At 33.3% G+C, this 20,651-nt stretch overlaps 1 protein-coding gene across 9 annotated transcripts in view; it reads right to left on the bottom strand.

Annotated features, from left to right (window-relative positions):
• Nucleotides 1–20,651, bottom strand: part of slo (calcium-activated potassium channel slo) — a 186,836-nt gene that overhangs the window by 63,565 nt on the left and 102,620 nt on the right. For 4 of the 9 annotated variants that reach the window (XM_022065186.2, XM_087361028.1, XM_022065199.2 and 1 more), the window contains 3 exons: nucleotides 15,368–15,459; nucleotides 10,273–10,383; nucleotides 2,944–3,049 (listed from right to left, as the gene is read on the bottom strand). In XM_022065186.2, the coding sequence (XP_021920878.1) occupies nucleotides 2,944–3,049; nucleotides 10,273–10,383; nucleotides 15,368–15,459 (309 nt within the window). Of the gene's footprint in view, nucleotides 1–2,943; nucleotides 3,050–5,259; nucleotides 5,366–10,272; nucleotides 10,384–15,367; nucleotides 15,460–18,637; nucleotides 18,730–20,651 lie in introns of all 9 variants that reach the window. The other 5 variants (XM_087361032.1, XM_022065221.2, XM_087361031.1 and 2 more) reach the window with 3 other exon arrangements.

The raw sequence follows: 20,651 nt of genomic DNA, 5'->3' as shown, positions 1-20,651 counted from the left end.
TCTAGCTAATTTTGAAGACAGAAAACTACAATATTTTCAGCTATAAAGGAAACTTAAGACAGAGATGTTGCCAATCACTTAACTTGAAGATTGACCTGCACATGTTGAAATTATGTTATCAGATAACTGGTCAGCAACTGATGTATCAAATCAACTATAAAGATTCTTGACCAGACAAAGCATATACTTAAATGGGACTCCACTACTACTGCGAAGTGTGGAACTCACACATCCTTTAAAATAAAAACTGAAAAATTTTAATCAGAATTGCAATGCTGTTGTTGTATTATCCACGTTTTCATTAACTTCTAATTTTAAACTATAATGCCGTTAATATATTAGCTATACTTCCCTTAACGCTTTAATTCTGTGATGGCGTAAGTTTTAATAACTGACTACAGACCTGGCTGTTCATTTTATTTTAGAAGTTACTGTAGTTATCACTTCAATTTTATGTTACAACACTGTCAGTAGCTCAGACTACATGGTGTCAACAGATATTATTGTAAGAAGAAAGTGAAAATTCATGATCTTGACAAAATGTGCAAAATAATAGTTTCACTTACTTACCTGCTATTGTAATTACTATAATTCATAATTTAATATGAACATGAATATTCAGTACTCTTAAATTTGCAAAATTACTAAAATAATGAGTGCATTTTTCATTAAAAGTGAAATATCGTACTTGTTACTAGTTTTTAGTCTTGTATAATTAATTTAAGTACTCTAAAGCTATAACACATGGCTTCAAATTAACTGAAGTACCACATGACCCCTAGGATAAGTCTTTTGAAGCCAATGTTTCATCACTAGCAAGCATAAATACAAACCAGACCTAACATAACTACATTAGAAAAATAAAAACAAGTTTTGAAGCTTTCCAAAATTTATATTCTTTCTAAAACAGCAGTGGTCTGTATTATGGAATAAATTATTTTAAAATGCTTAATGAAATATAATCTTTGTCTTAGCTTGACCTGTGCCATAAGACTGGCATGACCACAAGGAACAAATTTAAGAACACTAATAAGTTCATTCAAAATCATTTCTTGTTTGAGTTTTATTTGAAGGAAATATTGATGCAACTGCCATATAAACAGACATCCATCAATTTCTTGACTGAAATTTAAAGTTTGAGAATCTATTTACTAAGAATGCAGACTGAGATCTACATAGAATGAACCCTTCCTGTACCATTAATTAATACTGAATTAAAAGTTACTTTATTATTGATGAAAAGGAAGTTCTGTCCATCTGTATGTTTAAATCTACAACAGTAAACCACATATTGACTCATATCATCTGCCTGCATCTTTATAAAATACTACATAAAGTCCCCACTAATAAAATAGCAAAAATAATATATTAAGCAACCAAATCCACATTATGTAGAAATAAATTTATATGGTCAGAATAATCTGTAAATACTATGTGCAAGATTCATTGAAGATAAACACTAATCAGTGTGTAAATGAGTATGTTTATGTAACACAAAATGCAATGAAAAACTAAATCTGAGGTAAAATTTATTTATGAAGCCAGAAAATGTTATTAGTATTCTATCACTGGTCCCCAGAATGCAGCTCATTCAATTTATCCACTACAAAAATCATTATAACAAACAATGGTAAAGCAAGGATCCATTGCAATATCTAATTCACCAAATGTTTTCACTGTAATTCAATTTTAAATTGCATCAACATATACATGCAATAAAATTCCTACTTAGAAGAAAATTTTTGTGCAACTGCTTGATTATCATTCAGTTCACGATGAACCTCACACTGAAGTTCCCTGTGGTAAAACAGACATCTGATATACACAGACAATACAGCCAACACCACGGATCTCACAACAAAGTAAAACATTAAAACAGGACAGCTCTAGTAAGTTATTGATGAAGATTCTAGAAAGTGACATGAATATGAGTACTCAGGAGGTTTTGTTCACACCCTATAAGTATCAGTGAAAGAAATTAAAGATAAGTAATTGTTCAACTCAGCTGTAATGGATGTAATTTAGTTAGGTGAAAGAAAAATTTCCATTCAAATTATATATGCTATTGACATCTATATCAAGAGCACATGTTGTATGAAAGTGACATACTTGCACCAATGATATAACTGCATAATAAAAAAATTAAAGATAGCCTCTCCTGCCCTCTAATTAAATTTATACATAATTTACTTTTGAATTCTCTGTCACAGTATGTAACATTAATAACACTGTACAGTTATTTGAGCATATCTGTTTTCTGTCCTGAAAACTTGGGAAAATGTTTATATTGATCTATCTTGTATGTCAAAAATATCAATTAAATATACGAACAATTCTTTAAGTAACCCATTTAAAAAATATCACGTTTAATACACTGCAGACAATTCCTGTTTGTCTGAAACAATCTTGCTTTCCCAATAATAACGGTTTATCAAAACTTACTTATAATTCTACAGTTTGTTACATGTATGTCACTTTTCATGGATGTAATAAGTGGCCTGCTAAACCATCACCAATGATCAGAACACATTAAACAAGCTTTCTTTTCAAAATCTGCATCAATTAATGAGGCCAGCTGCATCCTGGAAACATTTAATATATACAAAACCTGAAATGTCATTATATTTAATTTAATAACTGCAAAAATTAAAAAATAATAATGCCAGGATATTATGAAATGAGAATGAGTACATAAGGATAACAGAAGCTCACACCTGAAGAAAGAGTGAGGATGTAGAAACAACAGGCAGTCATTCATATCAGTCTGTGATAAAGTACAATAAAATAACAGTCATCTCTCATCTGAAGCAAAACTTCAATACACAACAGTTCTGCAGACCCATTCCTGGAAAACACACCCTTTTCAATTACACCACACCACACACACATCACATTGCATCACACCCAAATTTCCACTGACACCGCTGTTTGTATCCAGCTTACCTTGACCCTCTGAAGGTCGATGGGGTTCATAATAGACCCCTGGAAGAATTCAACTGTAGTAAAATGCCTCTTGAACAAGCCTTCCAGCTCCAGGTCCGGTGGTTTTCTGCCAATCATACCATACGACGAAACCCAACCAGCCAATCACAGTACACCACCGACCAATAACAACAAACAAGGAAAAGAAAAAGTAATTAATGTGAGCTACTAACCAACAAACAACTGAAGGATGCTAACTGATCATGTTTATGCAATGAAGAGAATGTTTTCCTTCCTCAGCATGACTCATTGCATACCATGAGCTGTTCCTAGGAAAAAGGACTTGACCACCTTGCAGAAATAGAAAAAAACAGCTACTGAAATGTAAGAGATGTTCAGATATGGTGATGTTAACCAGTTAGAATGGTGTGAATGACTGAGATGAACAGTAGTCTTTTCATTTTTTATTATGAAGATTAACTTGGGTTACATGAAACAGCTTCTGTACTTTGGCCAGCTACAACTAAAGCACCTATTAGCCAAGATAGTCCTAATGTTTACCATAAACCACCATCTATGTTATGTTTCAACAGTATTTGATCCATGTTAAAACTTAGCTAAATGTAATACTTCCATTACTCATCTTTTCAAACTGTCATGCCTTATCCAAAACGCAAAATGTTTCAGATTATAAAGAATTTTATAATCATGAATGGGATCAAAATCAACATAAATAGTTTCATCAATGTAAAAGAATCAAACTCCACCTTCACACACTATATTTCAGAACATCTCTTTGAACATTTCTTCAGGAAGGAACAAATGCATTAATAAATGTCATGCAAAATTTGTGTGTTGAGAATACAAATCAAGGGATAAGGAACTAAACTATATTGCAACATGAAATTATGCCCAAATAAAGTACAAGTACAAGCCAGTTTTCTGTAAAATCTATCACTCACATACAAGTTTGACAACAGTATATCAAGCATATTTCTGTTTCTATGAAATTTTGTAAATATAGGGTAAACATTAAATTATCTGAGCAGTTTCAGACATTTGACAAAAATTAAATGGAATAAAAAATGAAATTTAACCACTGGACGAGAAACTTCAAGAATTTTTTGTAGCATGTGGCAAAAGTGTTGAAATTCTAATGGCCACTTGGAGTGCAACTGTTGGCATGGCAGTAAAATGGTGATTCAACATGAGAAAAAGATTTGTGTGCTCAAGTTCCATTTCACAAAATTTGTGACCACTGTTCAAAACAGCTTTTTGAGGAAATTCATTTCACTTTCTAGAGCTGAGTCATCACTTTACTGCCATGTTAACAGTTGCACATATAGTGGCCATCATTACAGTTACATCATTTCTCCCATATGTTACTAAACATTTTGAAAGTTCCTCCAACAATGTTTCATTTCTGTATTCCATTTAGTTTTTGTTAAATATTTAAATGAATCAGATAGTTTATTTTATGCTGTATATGTATTAGTATTTCCAAAGTAATTATTCTGGTATATCTATGTTGAACAATTTAATATTTAGTTCCAATTTCAATCAAAAGTTTAAATTCAATTATTTAGTCTCAACTCAACAGGACTTTAAATCTTGACTTGTGACAAAACCTATATATAACCAAAGTACCAGTGTCTTTCAAAGTTCAGTCTGTGATGTGATACACTACGACAATACTTATATTGCAGCAACCATTATAGGATGGTAGTACTTCCTGAGTTTCTACACGCAAATCAAATCAATTAATTATTTTGGAGACATTATGAGAAAACAGTATGTTTATGATGGCTGTCTTCTGGGTTAATGTGCTATGTAGTCTGGTAGGAGTTTACTGACATTTCAGAGGTGCTTGTTGCCTCAATCATCACCCTGATAATGGAGGCAACAAGCACCTCTGAAACACAGGTAAACTTCTCCTAGACTGCATGGTGAAACAACCAAGAGAGCCATCCTCATACTCACCACTATGAGAGCCTCAAATCTCAATCAGGATGTTAGTTATCAACTTGTAAAGCATGATATTGACAGAAATGCGAAGTGATACAACTTATTCAACATATGCTTTATTTGGAAGGGAGAAGAAAGGGGAAACTAAGATATGCAAGCAATAATAATAATCACTTTGACAAAGAGCCAAATTCTATATATATATACACAATTGCCAACTGATGCAGTCTCAGCATTCCAGCTAGCCAATCAAAATCGAAGCAGCCAAAAAACAAACGTTGACAAGGAAAGGGGCCTAGAGCCCAACGCACGATGCCACGGTCCCAGATGTGCCACCGCAAGTGTACGGTGTTAAGGTTAGGTTAGGTTTACCTTCACTCTCTCTAAGTCTACAGCATTCATCATTGTTCCCTGAAAAAACTCCACAGTTGTGTAGTGACGCTTGAGCAGCCCTTCCAGCTCCAGGTCAGGCTCTTTCCTGCAATACAAGGCGAGGGTCAACCCCACTTGTGCACTCAGGCCCACATGACCAATGTTACATTGTCTCAAAGTGACAAGCAGATATTAACAATTATTATGTGTCAAGAAGCTGTTTGAACTGCCCAGATACATGTGGCACTTTTCAAATAAAAACAATATGATCAATTCTGATTTTATTTATTCACAATAAAATTAATCATTCAAAATTGTTAGTATTTACACACAAATCACTGAACTGTGTATTTCAGACCTGAGTGCACCACTAACCTAACAGTATTAAACATCCCCTCCCAATCATTTTCCATTGTTATATCCCCATAGATGTTACTTTAATGGTCCATTATCCCTCATACCTTTGACTGAGCCTACACTATTAAATTAATATCAATGTCAACAATTCTATATATTACAACTATAAATTCAACTCTTCTACAGTCTCTCGAAATCTGAAATCTGTACCTGAATTCATCAATCATGATGCACGAGGGTAATGGAAAAAACAAAACATGACTCAATGATGCAACAGCTGCTAAACCTTGGATGGCACAACATAAACACACAACAGAATTTGCAATCTTGGTTGTCAGATTGTGGTCTTTAACACTGCTCTAACAATATTCCATTGTTCCATTCCTGCACCCATTTCATGTAAGTTTTCTTTTTAAGTGCCACCTTAATTTTCATATTATGTGATTAAGCCCCCAAGAAAATTACAGGGGATAAATTTGTTTATGAAAAATAAAATGAATTTTCATACTTCAAAAAGTTGGTGATGCCATATAACTACATAAGTTATCTATCATTCCAATAAAGTTAGTGCTTTCACTCTACACTTCCTTTGTGGTAAACATTAAAAGAGTTTACTATGTACAGCTCTCAACCCCAATGCTAAACAAAGTCAATTTTTTAACATTATTATAAATTTATTCTTTCAAATATCTTCCAGCATTAATATTAAAGTCCCTTGGGTTGTAACATTTTGTATACTTCAGCACAGAAGATGAAGGAAATAAGTTCCTATGAAACGATGGTATCTACTTATACGTCCACATAGCATTATAACCCCAAAGACCAACAATGACATCTTCATTGCTTTGAGAACCTCAAATTTCATATACAGGTACTGATGATACTGCACCAGTGTATTTGGTTATATTTTCCCTTTCCTACTGTCTAGTCACAGAGACAAAACAATGGATGTAAATACAGAAGAGTGCATTATCATCATGTGATCACTTATTATGTGGGTTCCTGCAGCTGCTTTAGCATAAATCACATTATCTGAGGGTTAAAGCACCTACAAGAACCCACATAAGAATGGATCATGTGATGACAATGCACTCTTCTATGTTTACATCCACTGTAATTTCAGCGAATAAATAGCAGGTATCATTTTAATTTTACTCATACTAATAGGTTACATTAGGTGCATATTAGTTGTGCAAGATATTTAAATTCATTGGATTCAGATCCAAATTTTATTTAACTCTGCATGCAAAAATTGTACATGGCTTGTGAATGTACTGTGCTTTAATTAAACAGAACACAATTTTCTACTTTTTACTGAGATATTATATATAAGAGATAGACTCTATCATGCACATAATACCTGTACTAAAACAATGGAATATTATGCACACACTGACAACCAAGATTTAATGTCAGACATAGCAACCACCACACTCACTTTTGAAACATATATCTACTATCTTTATGGGTATACCAAGCATTTTTCATTAAACAATAAGTGTTGACACATAATTATAATGACATACATTTCATTGATCCATTAGAACTGTGCAATCATTTAAATAAAATATTATTTCAGACAAAAAGGTGGTAATGAAATCTACAAGACAAAAATAACCTTCAAATCCCCTGCCAAGCAAACACTCCTACTTACCTATAAATGTCAAAGTTTTGTTTATAATTAATATAGCTAGCTGGGTATTATTCAATAAACAAAAAATAAAACCATTTTCTCATCAATAAATCCCATTTCCATTTAATCTGTAAATTATAAAAGGTTAAGTTTTAATACCTAACCTTGTTAAGTCCATTTCTTGTGCAGTCTGAGTAAACAGTTGTTATTATGATCATATTTGTCACGAAAATAAAATATAACCTTGAATTATAAGAAACTTAATGTATAAATCAGATTTCCTCATATAAAAGTAAAATTACATGAAACTGTCACTTAATATTAATACACCAACCCTCAGAACAGCATAAATGGAGTCAACACACAGTCACTCAATGACACTTCCCAATATGGAGAATAATTTTCTACATTAAATACATTTATATATCATGTCACAGGTAGTATTACAAGAAGACTGTACTGAAACTATTTCGTTTAAAAGAAGCCAGAACAATAAATATATACATGCATATTTTATATTTTGTCAGTTCTGTTGTGTTATTTAATCAAAGATTCTAAAATAATTGTTGCTGCTAACTATAAAATTAAAGGAAGAATATGGGTTGAGAGTGTTTGAACAAAACAGACAACTGTGGATAAATTCATAATGAGGAGCTTCACCAAATATTAACAGGATCATATTAACAGGATCATATTATCAAGAAGAATGAGATCAAAGGGACATGTATCATGCATGAGACATTATAAATGCTTATAAAGATTTTGTAGGAAAATCTGAAAGGAAGAAACCACTAAAGATGAAAGAGTGATATTAAAATGGATTTAAAAATACAGGATATAAACAAGTGTACTAAATTCATGTGGCTCAGGATAGGGTCCAGTGGTGAATTCTTTTGTACACTGTAATGAATATTTGAGTTCTATAGAAGATGGTTTAATTTCCTGACAAGCTAAACAAATATTAGCTTTTCAAAGAGGACCCTACTCCTTCAAGTTAATTAGTTAGTTCGTTATTTAGTAGGTTAGTTAGATAGAAGTTATTTTGGTTAAACTGAACAAAAGTATTACTAAAACATTTTTGAGTTGCAAAATTGACAATGACAAGCAGGAGTAAACTGTTATTTAATTTTGGTTGACTATTATAAATTATGACAGGTCAACCTGTTTAAATGGGCAATTTAAATTACTCTACACTACTTCATATGTGTCAAACTATCACAGTGCAACACAATCACAAATAGTAACATTTAAAGGTTCACTATCTCCTACAGTAAAAGTCTGTTTTTAACTCTGTTATCATGTTCCACAAATGCCAACCAAGTACATGTTCTGTTCTCATATAGTCATACGTATAAAATAAATTTTCAATGTTTAGTGCCATAAATCTATTCCAACATCTGACAAGCTGCTGCCAAACACTGCTCTTATATCAATTTCAATCAAGAAAACAAAACCTTAGTAACTACACTTGATTAAGACTAAGTTAATATTTTATAATGTGTATTACAGGGTTTCTGGACTTTCTCCATCATCTTGTATTCCAAATACAGACAATGGATAAAGCCCAGGAACCTAATATTATTAATTGTAATAGACTATAATCAGAACACTTAATATTTATTAATATTTTATGTACCATGTTTCTAAAACACCACCTGCAACAAGAAATATAAATACAGAGTGATGATTGAAAAGTTCTTGTGTGCCTGTAGAAACAAATAATGCTGGAAATAGGTAGTGACTCAAAAGTCCCTATGTGCACACACCCTAGGTGGAACACGTCTTGTAACACAAATCTATAACATGCATGCACAGGGATTACTGAATGAATCACTACCCACTTCCAACATTTGTTCTTACAGGTGCACAAGGAGTTTTGAATAACCCTGAATATTTCATGTACAAATTATAAACTTCTCCTGGGATGTGACTTGTGCATGACCCTGAAAGAAAACTAGAATGAAAGAACAAGGACGTCACCCCTCTTTTAATTCCTTTTTAGGCCACGAGCTGACATGTGCATGGACAGAACCACTAGCACACCTGCAGAATTCTTCCTTGCAGTCAGTGTGGACCAGTGTACCAGGAGGAAACAGTGAATACTATCAAGGACATCATAGCAACACATTCCTCAGTTATAAATCCCTTGCCTGTCCATCAATTACATTAGAAATCCAGAGTAAACCACACTCTCTCGTTTCAAAATGACAAACTCAGGAAAAGAATTACAATAAGATCACAAATTAAACATTAAAACTTCATAAATGTTATCACATTTACTTTCAATTTATTTTAAACTGTTCAGCATCCACTTTCCTTCTGGATTTGTGGAGCCATCCCCACACATACAAACATCGTACTATGAACCATCACTGACTGCAAGTAGCTTGAATGCCTACAAATACTAATCATCAGCTGAGAATCACTAGACTTCATCTCCATGTTTACTTAATATATTCACATTATATCATTCAGTGTATGAATTTCCATGAGATAGCACAAATTATAGTATGTACTATCACTTAAATAACTGCCTTCAAATTATTATTATTATTATTAAGGCAATTATCTGTAGTCCAAATATAAAACTACAAATGCATTAACACTGGAGATAGAAGAACAAAAAAATGAACACAGCAAAATACTATTTGTAATGTGTATAAAAATGTGCACATTCATGATGGACAACATGCATAAACTGCTGAAAATTTGTGCAATTCTGGAGCAAGAATTTGACAAATTTTGACAACTGATGTACTGAATGGCCATCATTTATGCTAATTTTTTACTAGTGGTGTAAAAGGTTTTAGCAGCACATTAAAAAATAGTATACTTGTGCATCCATCTTCTGGGATGTGGCTCCTCGGCCAGCAGCCTGCATGTTAACATTGTTACGTGGTGCTAAGAGATATTATGTAACTAGCAGCATATTATTATAAATATCAAGTCAAGCATGTTAAAGTTTGTTATCCAAAATTAAATACAAGCTGTTGGGCAAAAAGCTTTACATAATGTGGCCATACCTGTGCAGAAATACCACCTCCACATCGACATCTTCGCGGTCCTCATGGAGAAAATCCTTGAGGAAGTGTGATACTGACTCATAGGTGATGTGTCCACATACCACGATGTGCCTATGGAAATCATACACACACACACACAAATATTCACAAGCTAGAGTTGAACTGTCTCATCAAAATCTTCAAACTCCTCTTGTGGCAGACTTTCATTAGTTTTGAGGTTGTAACACATCATTCCAACTTTTGTGACACTTGTCATATCTCTGCCTTTGTGTAAAAATTTATGGACATTTCAGATATAAAATAAACACTTCTCATAAAATAAAAATATGGGCTGCTCCTCAGAAAATCCACTACTGCTCCATTGGCAGATGAACCAGAAGAAATTTAGCTCTTATTCTAAATCGGAATAAGTTAGAAATCACTGATAAAGATATTTCATGATAAATAATTTATAAATGTTTTACAATATTTAGTTTAAAAGCAATATAAATAAATTTTCCATTTCTGCAGCCCATGTAAGATATACTAATACATAATTAAGCATATTTTCCTTTCTGTACATCACTATGGAGTGAAAAATATGACAAATGTCTAATTTTCAAAATGAAATTAATTAGCATATTAAAAACAATAATGTTTCAAAATACAGCACTGCAAATGTACAACTTAATTAGTTGCAGTCAATATTTTTTCAGTAATATGACAAATTGATAACAGAAGCATCAGTTCAGACAAGAATACCAATTGAAAGTCTGCCACATAAAAAATTAAATAATAGTTTCATATATTTGATAATTATTCTCTTTTGCCTTCACTGAAATATTTCACTTAACAAAACACTTATTGGATGTGAATTTCATGATGAAATCTCTATATTGCTTGAATTTTTATAGTAGACACTTCAGCATCTTTAATACATTTAAATACAGGTAGCCCTCGATTTACGCCGGATATGCGTTCCTGGACGAACCGGCGTAAACGGAATCGACGTAAATTGAAACTCTTTTATAATGTAAATCAATGGGAAGTCAATGACATGCGTTCCCAGCACCCAAACATTGACGAGTAATATAATGACATTATATTTAAAGCTCTGAAATAACGTAAATAAAATAAATGGAATTTAAAAAATATATTTTATACACTTACAATCGGCAATTCGTTGGTCCCCGCGATTGACTGCGATTCTTTCATGTGATTGATGTGTATAGTCATCTCTGCTGTTACGCGATAGTCGCATTCCTGTAAGACGCCGACCTATCGAAAATCGCGTAGTAAAAATAACCCCGGTACCTCCGCAGAGATTAAATTAGTTTGCCGATTCATCGATCTCATTGGAGCAAATTCGCGTTAACGAAATATACGTAATTGCAGAGATGACTGCATTTATAATTTGTATTCAAAATCAGCGATGTAAGAATTACGATTTAGTATAAGAATCAGTACGAGAAACATTATAAAACTTTATAAATAATGGTCAAATATATTTTTTTCTTCACTTTTTGACCTGCTGGTTTCAAAATCGGCGTTATTCTGAATCGGAGAAAATTGAACCGGCGCAAATCGAGGGCTACCTGTATAAGCATTTCATTATATTTAAAAATTAAAGGTGCACCATTATGATTGTAAGAACAACATCCAAAATAAATCAACTGTGTATGATTCAAATCCTAGTCAAATAGACAATTTTATGTAAGTTGAATCACTTTATCCCTGTCAGCTGCCCTTTTCCAAAAACCGGAAAGTTTATAAAAATTACAGAATATAAGATACAGTAAGAAAGTTATTCAATTAAGAGTATAATATATAGAACAAGGCTTTTTAAAAATCCATTTTATCATCAAACTTTCTTTTTTATCTGCATACATAAAATTAAACACTACCTCAAAACATCTTGGTCTCTTATGGCAGTGAAGATGTCAATTGTGATCTGCTGGATTGTGAAACCATGAAGGTCACTACAAATGTTTTGGAGGAACAAACTGCCTTCACCTTCAGAAGAAAGGTTGGTAACCACCTACATGACTGCATGGTGCCACAATCCAAGAAATCACAATCAATACAAATATACATGCTTCCAAAATGCAAGTGAACTAGTTCTACCTTAATCTACAAGTACAAAAAAATCAATCTACTCCAACATGAGCTAATTATGAGACTGCACTGGAAAACTCCTACAGAGATAGAAAGAAATTAAAATTGTCACACTCTGCATGCTTACCCACAATACATATTAATTCATTTATGACAGTAAGAGATATTCCAGTACAATCACCTATTTACAGCCTAAAATAAGCTACCTATTAGCTAAGCAAGTGGTGGTTAATATTATTAGAAAGATATACATGCAAGAGAGTGATAAATAACTACACTTAGTGCAGCCCACTTACAATGGATCTTTGCTCTTAAGAGAAAGACCTCTTACCTGGCTTACATGCACTCAGGTATTTTTAAATTTTGGGGAATCTGACGCAAGCAAAAACGGGAATACAGGCATAAACTGTAAAGGAAATCTGTATAATAACCATCAGTGATATAGATTTTCTGAAGACAGGCTTGTTTACACAAATACTGTCTATAACCTCAAGATCTAAACACTGAATGTTGTTCTAGAACTATGTTCGTAATGTATCTACAAATAATTAATATTAAAATCTATAAATCCTTATTTTCACAGTTTTTTTTCTTCTTCCTGCTTCTACACTGTGAACATATTATTTTCCTTGAAAGACTGTATATACAAAACCCAGCAAAACTGAATTATAAGAAAATTTTCTTTGCAAATAAATAAAAGGAACAAGAGTTAAAGAAAATACATATTCTCTTAATAAAACAGTAACTTACAGAAATCAAAGCTAATTTATACATGGCACAAATAATCACAGTTAACAAACTGAAACTTATTTTCAAAAGGTAAATTATAAAACATACATAAGCAAATAATCCAATTCTTCCTTAAGCAGGGAGACATGCTGCAAATTATTCAGAACAGGAAGGAACGTTAAGTGCAACAAATTCTTATCCAAGACTGCTTAACTTTATCAGATATATTTTCCAGGTTTTCTCAGTCCTTCCAGAAGACAGTATTCTCTTAGTACAAAATATAACACGAAATGTGACTACTGAGTTGATGCTTTAAAAGGATTGTCTTACAATATGGACCTAGAGATTCCACAATACAATAATCACTTTCTCATTGCTTCTCGTTACATCACAACAATTACTCTAATCTGTTCCAAAATCTCCAGCAGTAAAGCTGTGGGAAAATAAACAAAAATATCAACAACTTGACAGGTTTAGGTAAACAATACTTTGAGAGACCTGTATTTTTGAGCTATCTAGTTAAAATCCTGGTTAGGAATGGCTACATTGTTCAAGGGCTTTTGTGATTTTCCTTAATCCCTCCATAAAAATTTCTAAAAATAAGCTTGAACTGCTTTCCTCCTTATCCCTATTAGTTCAGAATGCAATATAATCTCCATTTCACCTAAAGCTACATATCTTCAAATTCATACAGAAGTTCTCCACCTTGCCTACCTGCACGAAATAAACACAAGTTCCGTATAAAGGAAACTGCTTCAAGTTTCTGACAAAGCACAAAATGAGAACACAATGAGTGGGGAACAATTTTCTGTGCAAGCGGTTCGTTGTAAGTGGGCTGCACCACGGTGCTATTGCTGCTGTTGTGACAGATGCCAACAGAATGGAAATGTCAAAGACTAATATCTAACATCATTCATTAAATTATAAGAGCCAACTATAGCTAAATAAGCTACTGCTTGCTCACTCACTGCTACTTTTCATTTTATTTAAATTTTAAATGCAGTGTATATAATAGTAGTAGTAGTAGTAGTAGTAGTAGTAGTAGTAGTAGTTGTCCAACACAAAAGAAACCAACAGACCAGTTTGGAAAAACACAAGCATTTCCAATTGACTTTCTCCCAAGAATATAACTTTCACAAAAGCTATATTTATACCTACAAACATCATGACATCATTTAATTATAATTTCTTTCAAAAGTAAGAGCTAGTAATTTAAATATGAAGTATTAAAATAATACATAGAGAATTGGAACTGCTTTTCTGTTAAATAGAATATGTCTTTATGCTTCAACATTTTGAACAGATAAAAATTAACTTTAGCAGACGTTTATTCAGAAAATTGGTTGATTTTAAATTATATCCTACACTAAACAAATTCATGCACAAATTTGGTACAATTGTGAGCAAGTGGTAACTGCCTACAAATTCCAGGATAGTGGGAAGGATTCAGTCCACAAGTCATTTCTCAGAATTTCACACTTCAGATCACTTAATATTTCTCACTATGTATTACAATAGGTTTAATATCTGAGGGGAAAATCAAAGCTAGATAGCTGACTTATAAATATGTTTTTAATAACTCTACAACTTTCATGGAAATTTAAATCAGACTGTTCTTCATCAAAGTGAGTGGTAACTTTATAACCTTGACCTGATCAAAATATGTTGGAGCAGGATTCAGTAGCAAATGCTGACTTAAAAACTCCATAATTTTTAAATTTCACATTTTATTCCAATTTCACTTTAAATTAATTTTAAACTTCCTTGTACTGTTTGTGACATATGTGCAAGAACAACAAAGAAGGAAGAAAAATAAGAAAACGGGTACTTGGAGTACCTGCAACATGTCTGAGCCCTCAAACTTCAGACTTTGCACTGGTTTTCTATGGACTTCCTGGGGTATTATTTACTGACACTGAGCAATTACATGCATCAGAAAGCTGCCAGCACCTCACCATTTTAAACTGGCTTTGCTCTACATTTCTTCAGCTATCTTACAAAATTCATCATCTACTTGGATTCCTTCTTGTGTTGTCAAGAAAAGAGACAGAGATAAGGTTAAATCAACAGATAAAAAACAAAGAAAATTTATCATAAAATTGTAATGTCTTGTACAATGATTGCTCTCTTCCTCTTTGACTTCTCCTTCTCAGGCAGAAGTTACTGACATCTCCCAAGTGGAAGAGAAACGTGTGGTTAGTGGTTGTGATGACATGTGTACATAACAGCTAGAGGTTTATTTGTTTATTTGTTTTTTTGGGTCAGATCTCACCTTCTGCCGCGTTCATTCTTGAGAGTCCCTCCATACTTGGGTCTAGTCCCAATCAGATCAATTATCTCAGGAATACAACTTGCGAAAATGGCCTACACACAAGAGAAGAGAAGATGCGAACAATGGATGATGAAGAAGAAGCCACATGGATAAAGGGCACCACAATGGATGATGGTTGAGGGAAAGGAGAAAAACAGAGACACAAGAAAACACTGAAATTCAAATCTTGCAGATGAATATGTAAGTGGTATTAGGAGAAGACATGGATATTGGAGTATTAACTAAGAGCATCAGATTCATCCTACACATTTTCTTTCAGACTGTAATGAGCTCTACACCTAAAATTCTGTGCAATGCTACACTTTTTAAAGAATTTCATTAAAATGACCAACACCATTTATTTGTTGCTCACATAGTAAATTAGTGCTGTACCTATATTTTCAATTTTCTTAAAATAACATACAATAGACGTTTTTGTTATTGTACTCTACAGTTAGCTGTTAATTCCTATGTGGCAGGTAAATTATATTCTTCATCTATCTCAAAGGAATTTTAATTCTTCAATATTTCATGTCATATCAAATTTTTGCTATAGTGATTTACAAAACTTACAGGTAAAATTGGCTATAATGTCATTACTTGTGTTAAGTAAGGGGATAAAAAATTAAGCCTAGCTCACTGCCTCTATTTTACACCAGAGTCTGGTGGTATACATTTAATTTCCTTCTGAGAGAATTAAAAAAAAATATAAGAAACTGCAAGTTTGTCATATATTTTAAACATGTATGATGAAACTCATGCTTTCTGGAAAATACTCAGTTGCAGGAACTAGGAAAGAAAGATTCAGTGGAATTACAATTTGCTTTTGATTTTGCAGGCCCTTATGCAACTGACTGTTTGAGAGAAGGCACCCAGCTATTCGCAAAAAGGAAAAAATTAAAATAAACATGTCATTGAATTTTTCATTTCAGTGAAAAAAGAAATGTTGTTAATAAAATGCAGAAAATGAGGCGCACACACACAGAGAAACCCTGGCTTGTTAGATTCCTGGTACACATATTCATTTTTAGTCTATTAAACCACAAGTCACAAACCAAGCTTTCAAATTCAAATGTTGTTATGCTACACACTGATTCACCATAATTACCCCAATATTATTTCCTCCCAGGACAAGTTCTCCAAGCTCAGCATCAATATCAAGTTCTCCAAAATCATCATATAAAGGAGGGGGATAATTGTCTAATACATTTAAAATAGCAACTGATATATTTAAAAAATACAAATTTAGAATTTCTCACTAAGTATTTTCATTAATATTATTTTCCAACTAATGTTATTCAGGTAACTATGGTGAGAATATTCAAACAACAATAAACATCCACCAACCAACGAGCCAATGTTTCTTGGTGTATAGCCAACATGCATTTCATTCAGAAAACCCTCAGATGACTGACTGCAAACAGTGGCTCATGAAAAGCCAAATGGAACAAATTCTTCCTCCTTAATAACTCCAGCCAAGTATGGATAAAAGCCAAATACAGTAAATAAGCAATCTCCTAGTTTATTGCCATACTGTTAGTGAATTCAAGACATAATCTGTTGGTATTACTGGGTTTCTGAAGTTTGTCAATCATCTAGCATTCTTCTGAACAGAACACAGTGTTTTGGTAATTGGACCTGTTTCCACCTTCAGCTAAAAACACAGGGAGTAGCTATTCAGTATGGTCCATTAGGACGAATCAATCACTGGAAAACCATCGTTAGTCAACTGAAGCTATACTTTTTCATTAATATTTCCACAATTACTGTAAATTTTGTTAATACTTTCCATTACAAAATGTAATCATTGTGGCTTATATAACTTCAGTTAACTGAATATGTTTGGCCAGTTACTAAAATCTGATGTTTCTAACAGATCCAACGAGCATGTAACTTCCCACCTGAGGACAGAAACAGATACAGTTTCTGAAATCCTGCGTTCTGTCCAGACTATATGATGATGGACAAAGTTCAGAAATCCAATAATACCATTTTTAATATACCATCATCAGAATCCATTATAACTGATCTGTAACCTGTTTCCTACCAAACTCTTGATTTGATGTGATCTAAACTAACACACTAGAAATACCAATGTGTTCTTCATATAACAGCATACACTGTCACTTATGTAAGTGCAGAGAAAACTTGTGAACAAGTGAAAAGGGCAGAGGGAGGGATTCTTTTGTCTGAGACTCTAAAGCAATCAATCAATAAGGCATGTGAAATGCATTTCTACTACAAAGGTTAGGGTTACAGGTTCTCATGTCAAGTCAACCAGTGGATTGAACTAGTATGAATATAAATATATATGTAAAAATTCTACTCTAGAAGTAGCAAATCCGAGCAGAGCTTGTGTTAATTAGAGAAGTAATATAGAAAAGCGTAATTAACACATTCTTATTGTATCAATTCATTAAGGCATGCCACCAAGAAATCTAATGGCATTGGCTACAGTGGTAGATGGACATTCTCATACATACCCTTACGCAACAATTAAAAAAACCTAGCCTAAAACATAACCAAACCACTCTCAAACAAACCTCCTCTACATAGTCAGTTAGTTCCTTTTAAGATGTTCTGTTCAGGTTTATGACACAAATGACTTTCTGTGCTGGCCCATCTCAACATTGCAAGAAGTTCAACAACTGCAACCTAACCTACCTTACTACTTGGCCAGCCAGACCAACTAAATGAGAAGCAGATAGTGGTACCAACAGTGCCATAAACCCAAAAAGAATCTAAAGTTCTTAGTAATCTAGTTGCACAGCTGGATGCAATGGAATGTCAACCCACGTCCCACAAATGTTTAGAAAATTAATCATGTGGTCAAGATGCTCAAGCAGTGCAAGGATTACCAGTCAGGACCAAATGTTTTGAAAAATTGAATGCCAGCTGCATATGATATATATTAATACTGTGGTGTCTACCAACAGCAAAAAGTTCGTGGAGTGATTCTTCTCTCATTTAAATGTAACACAGCTTGAAATTCTCTGCATCTGCTCATACAACTAGCCAATGGGAACTAAGTTGTTAATAAACAAAAATTCCATACTAAAAAGACTGGGAAGATTTTCATCAGCTGCAAAATATAACAGTAATACCAATACTAAAGTTATGTGTCATGACAAGTGAAAGGGATATAAATACAGTAAGAGAGAGAGATGTCAAATTGGCTAGTAACTGGCAAGTCAGAGTGAGCAGTACTATCATCATCGAGCACTTATGTACCTCCGTCCACGTTCCCGCTTGTATTGCCCGCCATATTTGCACCGGTTTCCTGCAAGCTCGGTAATCTCAGGAATCCAGCTGGCAAACACCGCCTATATAGGGTACAAGAACCAGCAAACCACCAACCAGACTCTTAGCTTAGCTATCAAACCGTGACTGTAAAAATACCAACATGGAACCTAACATCATCAAAAGCCTTATTCTTACTCTGAAGCATGTCTGGAGTCTCTAAAAATTCCCAAATATTCTTTTATCATTCATCACACTGTAGTAAGTGTAATTCACATTTTTTGCTCTCTCCTTGTCGAAGTCAGTTGCTTTAAATGCTATAATGCTGTTGTTCAAAGATCAATAAATATGACTTTGTAATTGTACATCTAGCATAGACAAAACTTGGGCAGCCTACCATCCCAATACATTGTTCAAAATAATGCAAGAATTATTAAAACTGGCTTGATACAGAGCCCTTTAAGCAAAATATTATTCAAACAAAAACAAAGAGGAAAGGTAAATGGCACTTCCATATCTACAATCAATGACATTTTCTTACATTAAAATCTAATATGATTAAAAACAATATAATATAAATCACATCAGAGTCATGACTGTGAGACCTCTAGTGAAAGCAATTCTGCACCTTACTTTGCTGATTTGCAGTTCAAATTTAAGGTAGTCAATCCAGACTATGCTAAGAGTAAGAACAAAGCTATTATCGATTCTACAACACTGCAATATAGTTTGTCTAAATGCACATCACAGTGACATTAATTAAAGAGATAAATTAACATAATAAATATTACCTAGCTGGACTGTTGTGCTTAAGAATACTTTAAACATTCAGAAAATTTTAAATTTCAGGATTTCACAGAAATTCAATGCTAATGTGGAGCTTGTTACTGTGTGATGGCATTATGTAGATGCACGCTTTATTGCAGACGTTATGAAGATCCTTACTGTAACCATTCTCAAGATAAAGTAACTACCAAATTATCCCTGATCATACTGTACAGATACACAGGTTGTCAGTAACTTATCTATTTGATCTGTGTAAAGTTATAATAGGCACAGGAAAGAAAGACAATAATTAGACCTTTCTTGAGGAAGGAGTGGATGGGGTTGTATGAGTACGATGTCTCAGTGGAAAGCATGCACATAAGTTGCAACTTGGGGGAAAGTGGAAGTAATATACGGATAAAAGGAGAAAACAGAGAGGAAATAAAGGGAAAAATATAAGATAAGGGGCATGGATTGTGGGATTATATTTCCTTGGATGGCCCCAGAAAGCACCAGATCAAAGTTAGACTTTTGTGTCTCAATTTCCACTTAATGAATCAGATTTAGTAACTTTCACCAACTTGTAGATATGTACATTAAACATCAGCAGGGACCATTTGGTAACCACTTCGTCCAGAGAACAGAGACACCAGGGATGTCAAAAACATCGAAATATACCACACAACAATATTATGTCATCAACCAGAAACAACATCTCTGCTACCAATCATGTTACTTATTAATTGTTATGTGAGACAGTGGCAAATGTCCAAGAAAGTTTTCCACTGGCTTTACTTAATATAAATTACACTATTGTTTAAAGTACAGTCAGCCAAGCACACAGTACTATTGCAGGCTTTCACTATTAAACCAGATAAACACACTAATTGCCAAGACTGTACTTGTAAAAGCATATCATACATGGACAAATTAATGATTAAACTACTACAATGATGTGTACAAATTCTGTATGCTGGAATAAATGTTATACTAGGTATAATATTATTCAGTTGTTACTGTAAACATGTAGTCATACAATATTAGCTTATATAATTACCAGAAAGGGTGGAATTAGAAACCAAAAATGTGATTAAACAGCATGGCAACTCTGTCAAAGCACATCAAAAGTATTGTGACACTGCCACATTATTATTCAGTTTTATTTCAGAAATTATAGTAAGTAAGCCTTTTGAAGACAAGGAAAAGAATGACACATTCCAGATCAATGGTGTACGGTGCA

The sequence above is a fragment of the Zootermopsis nevadensis genome, unplaced genomic scaffold (assembly GCF_977971745.1).
Source record: "Zootermopsis nevadensis isolate Lab colony 2312 unplaced genomic scaffold, Znev_1.0 Znev_ptg000050l, whole genome shotgun sequence".
Taxonomy (NCBI): domain Eukaryota; kingdom Metazoa; phylum Arthropoda; class Insecta; order Blattodea; family Termopsidae; genus Zootermopsis; species Zootermopsis nevadensis.
Note: the sequence above shows the minus strand (reverse complement) of the source record. Positions and strands in the feature narration are given on the sequence as shown.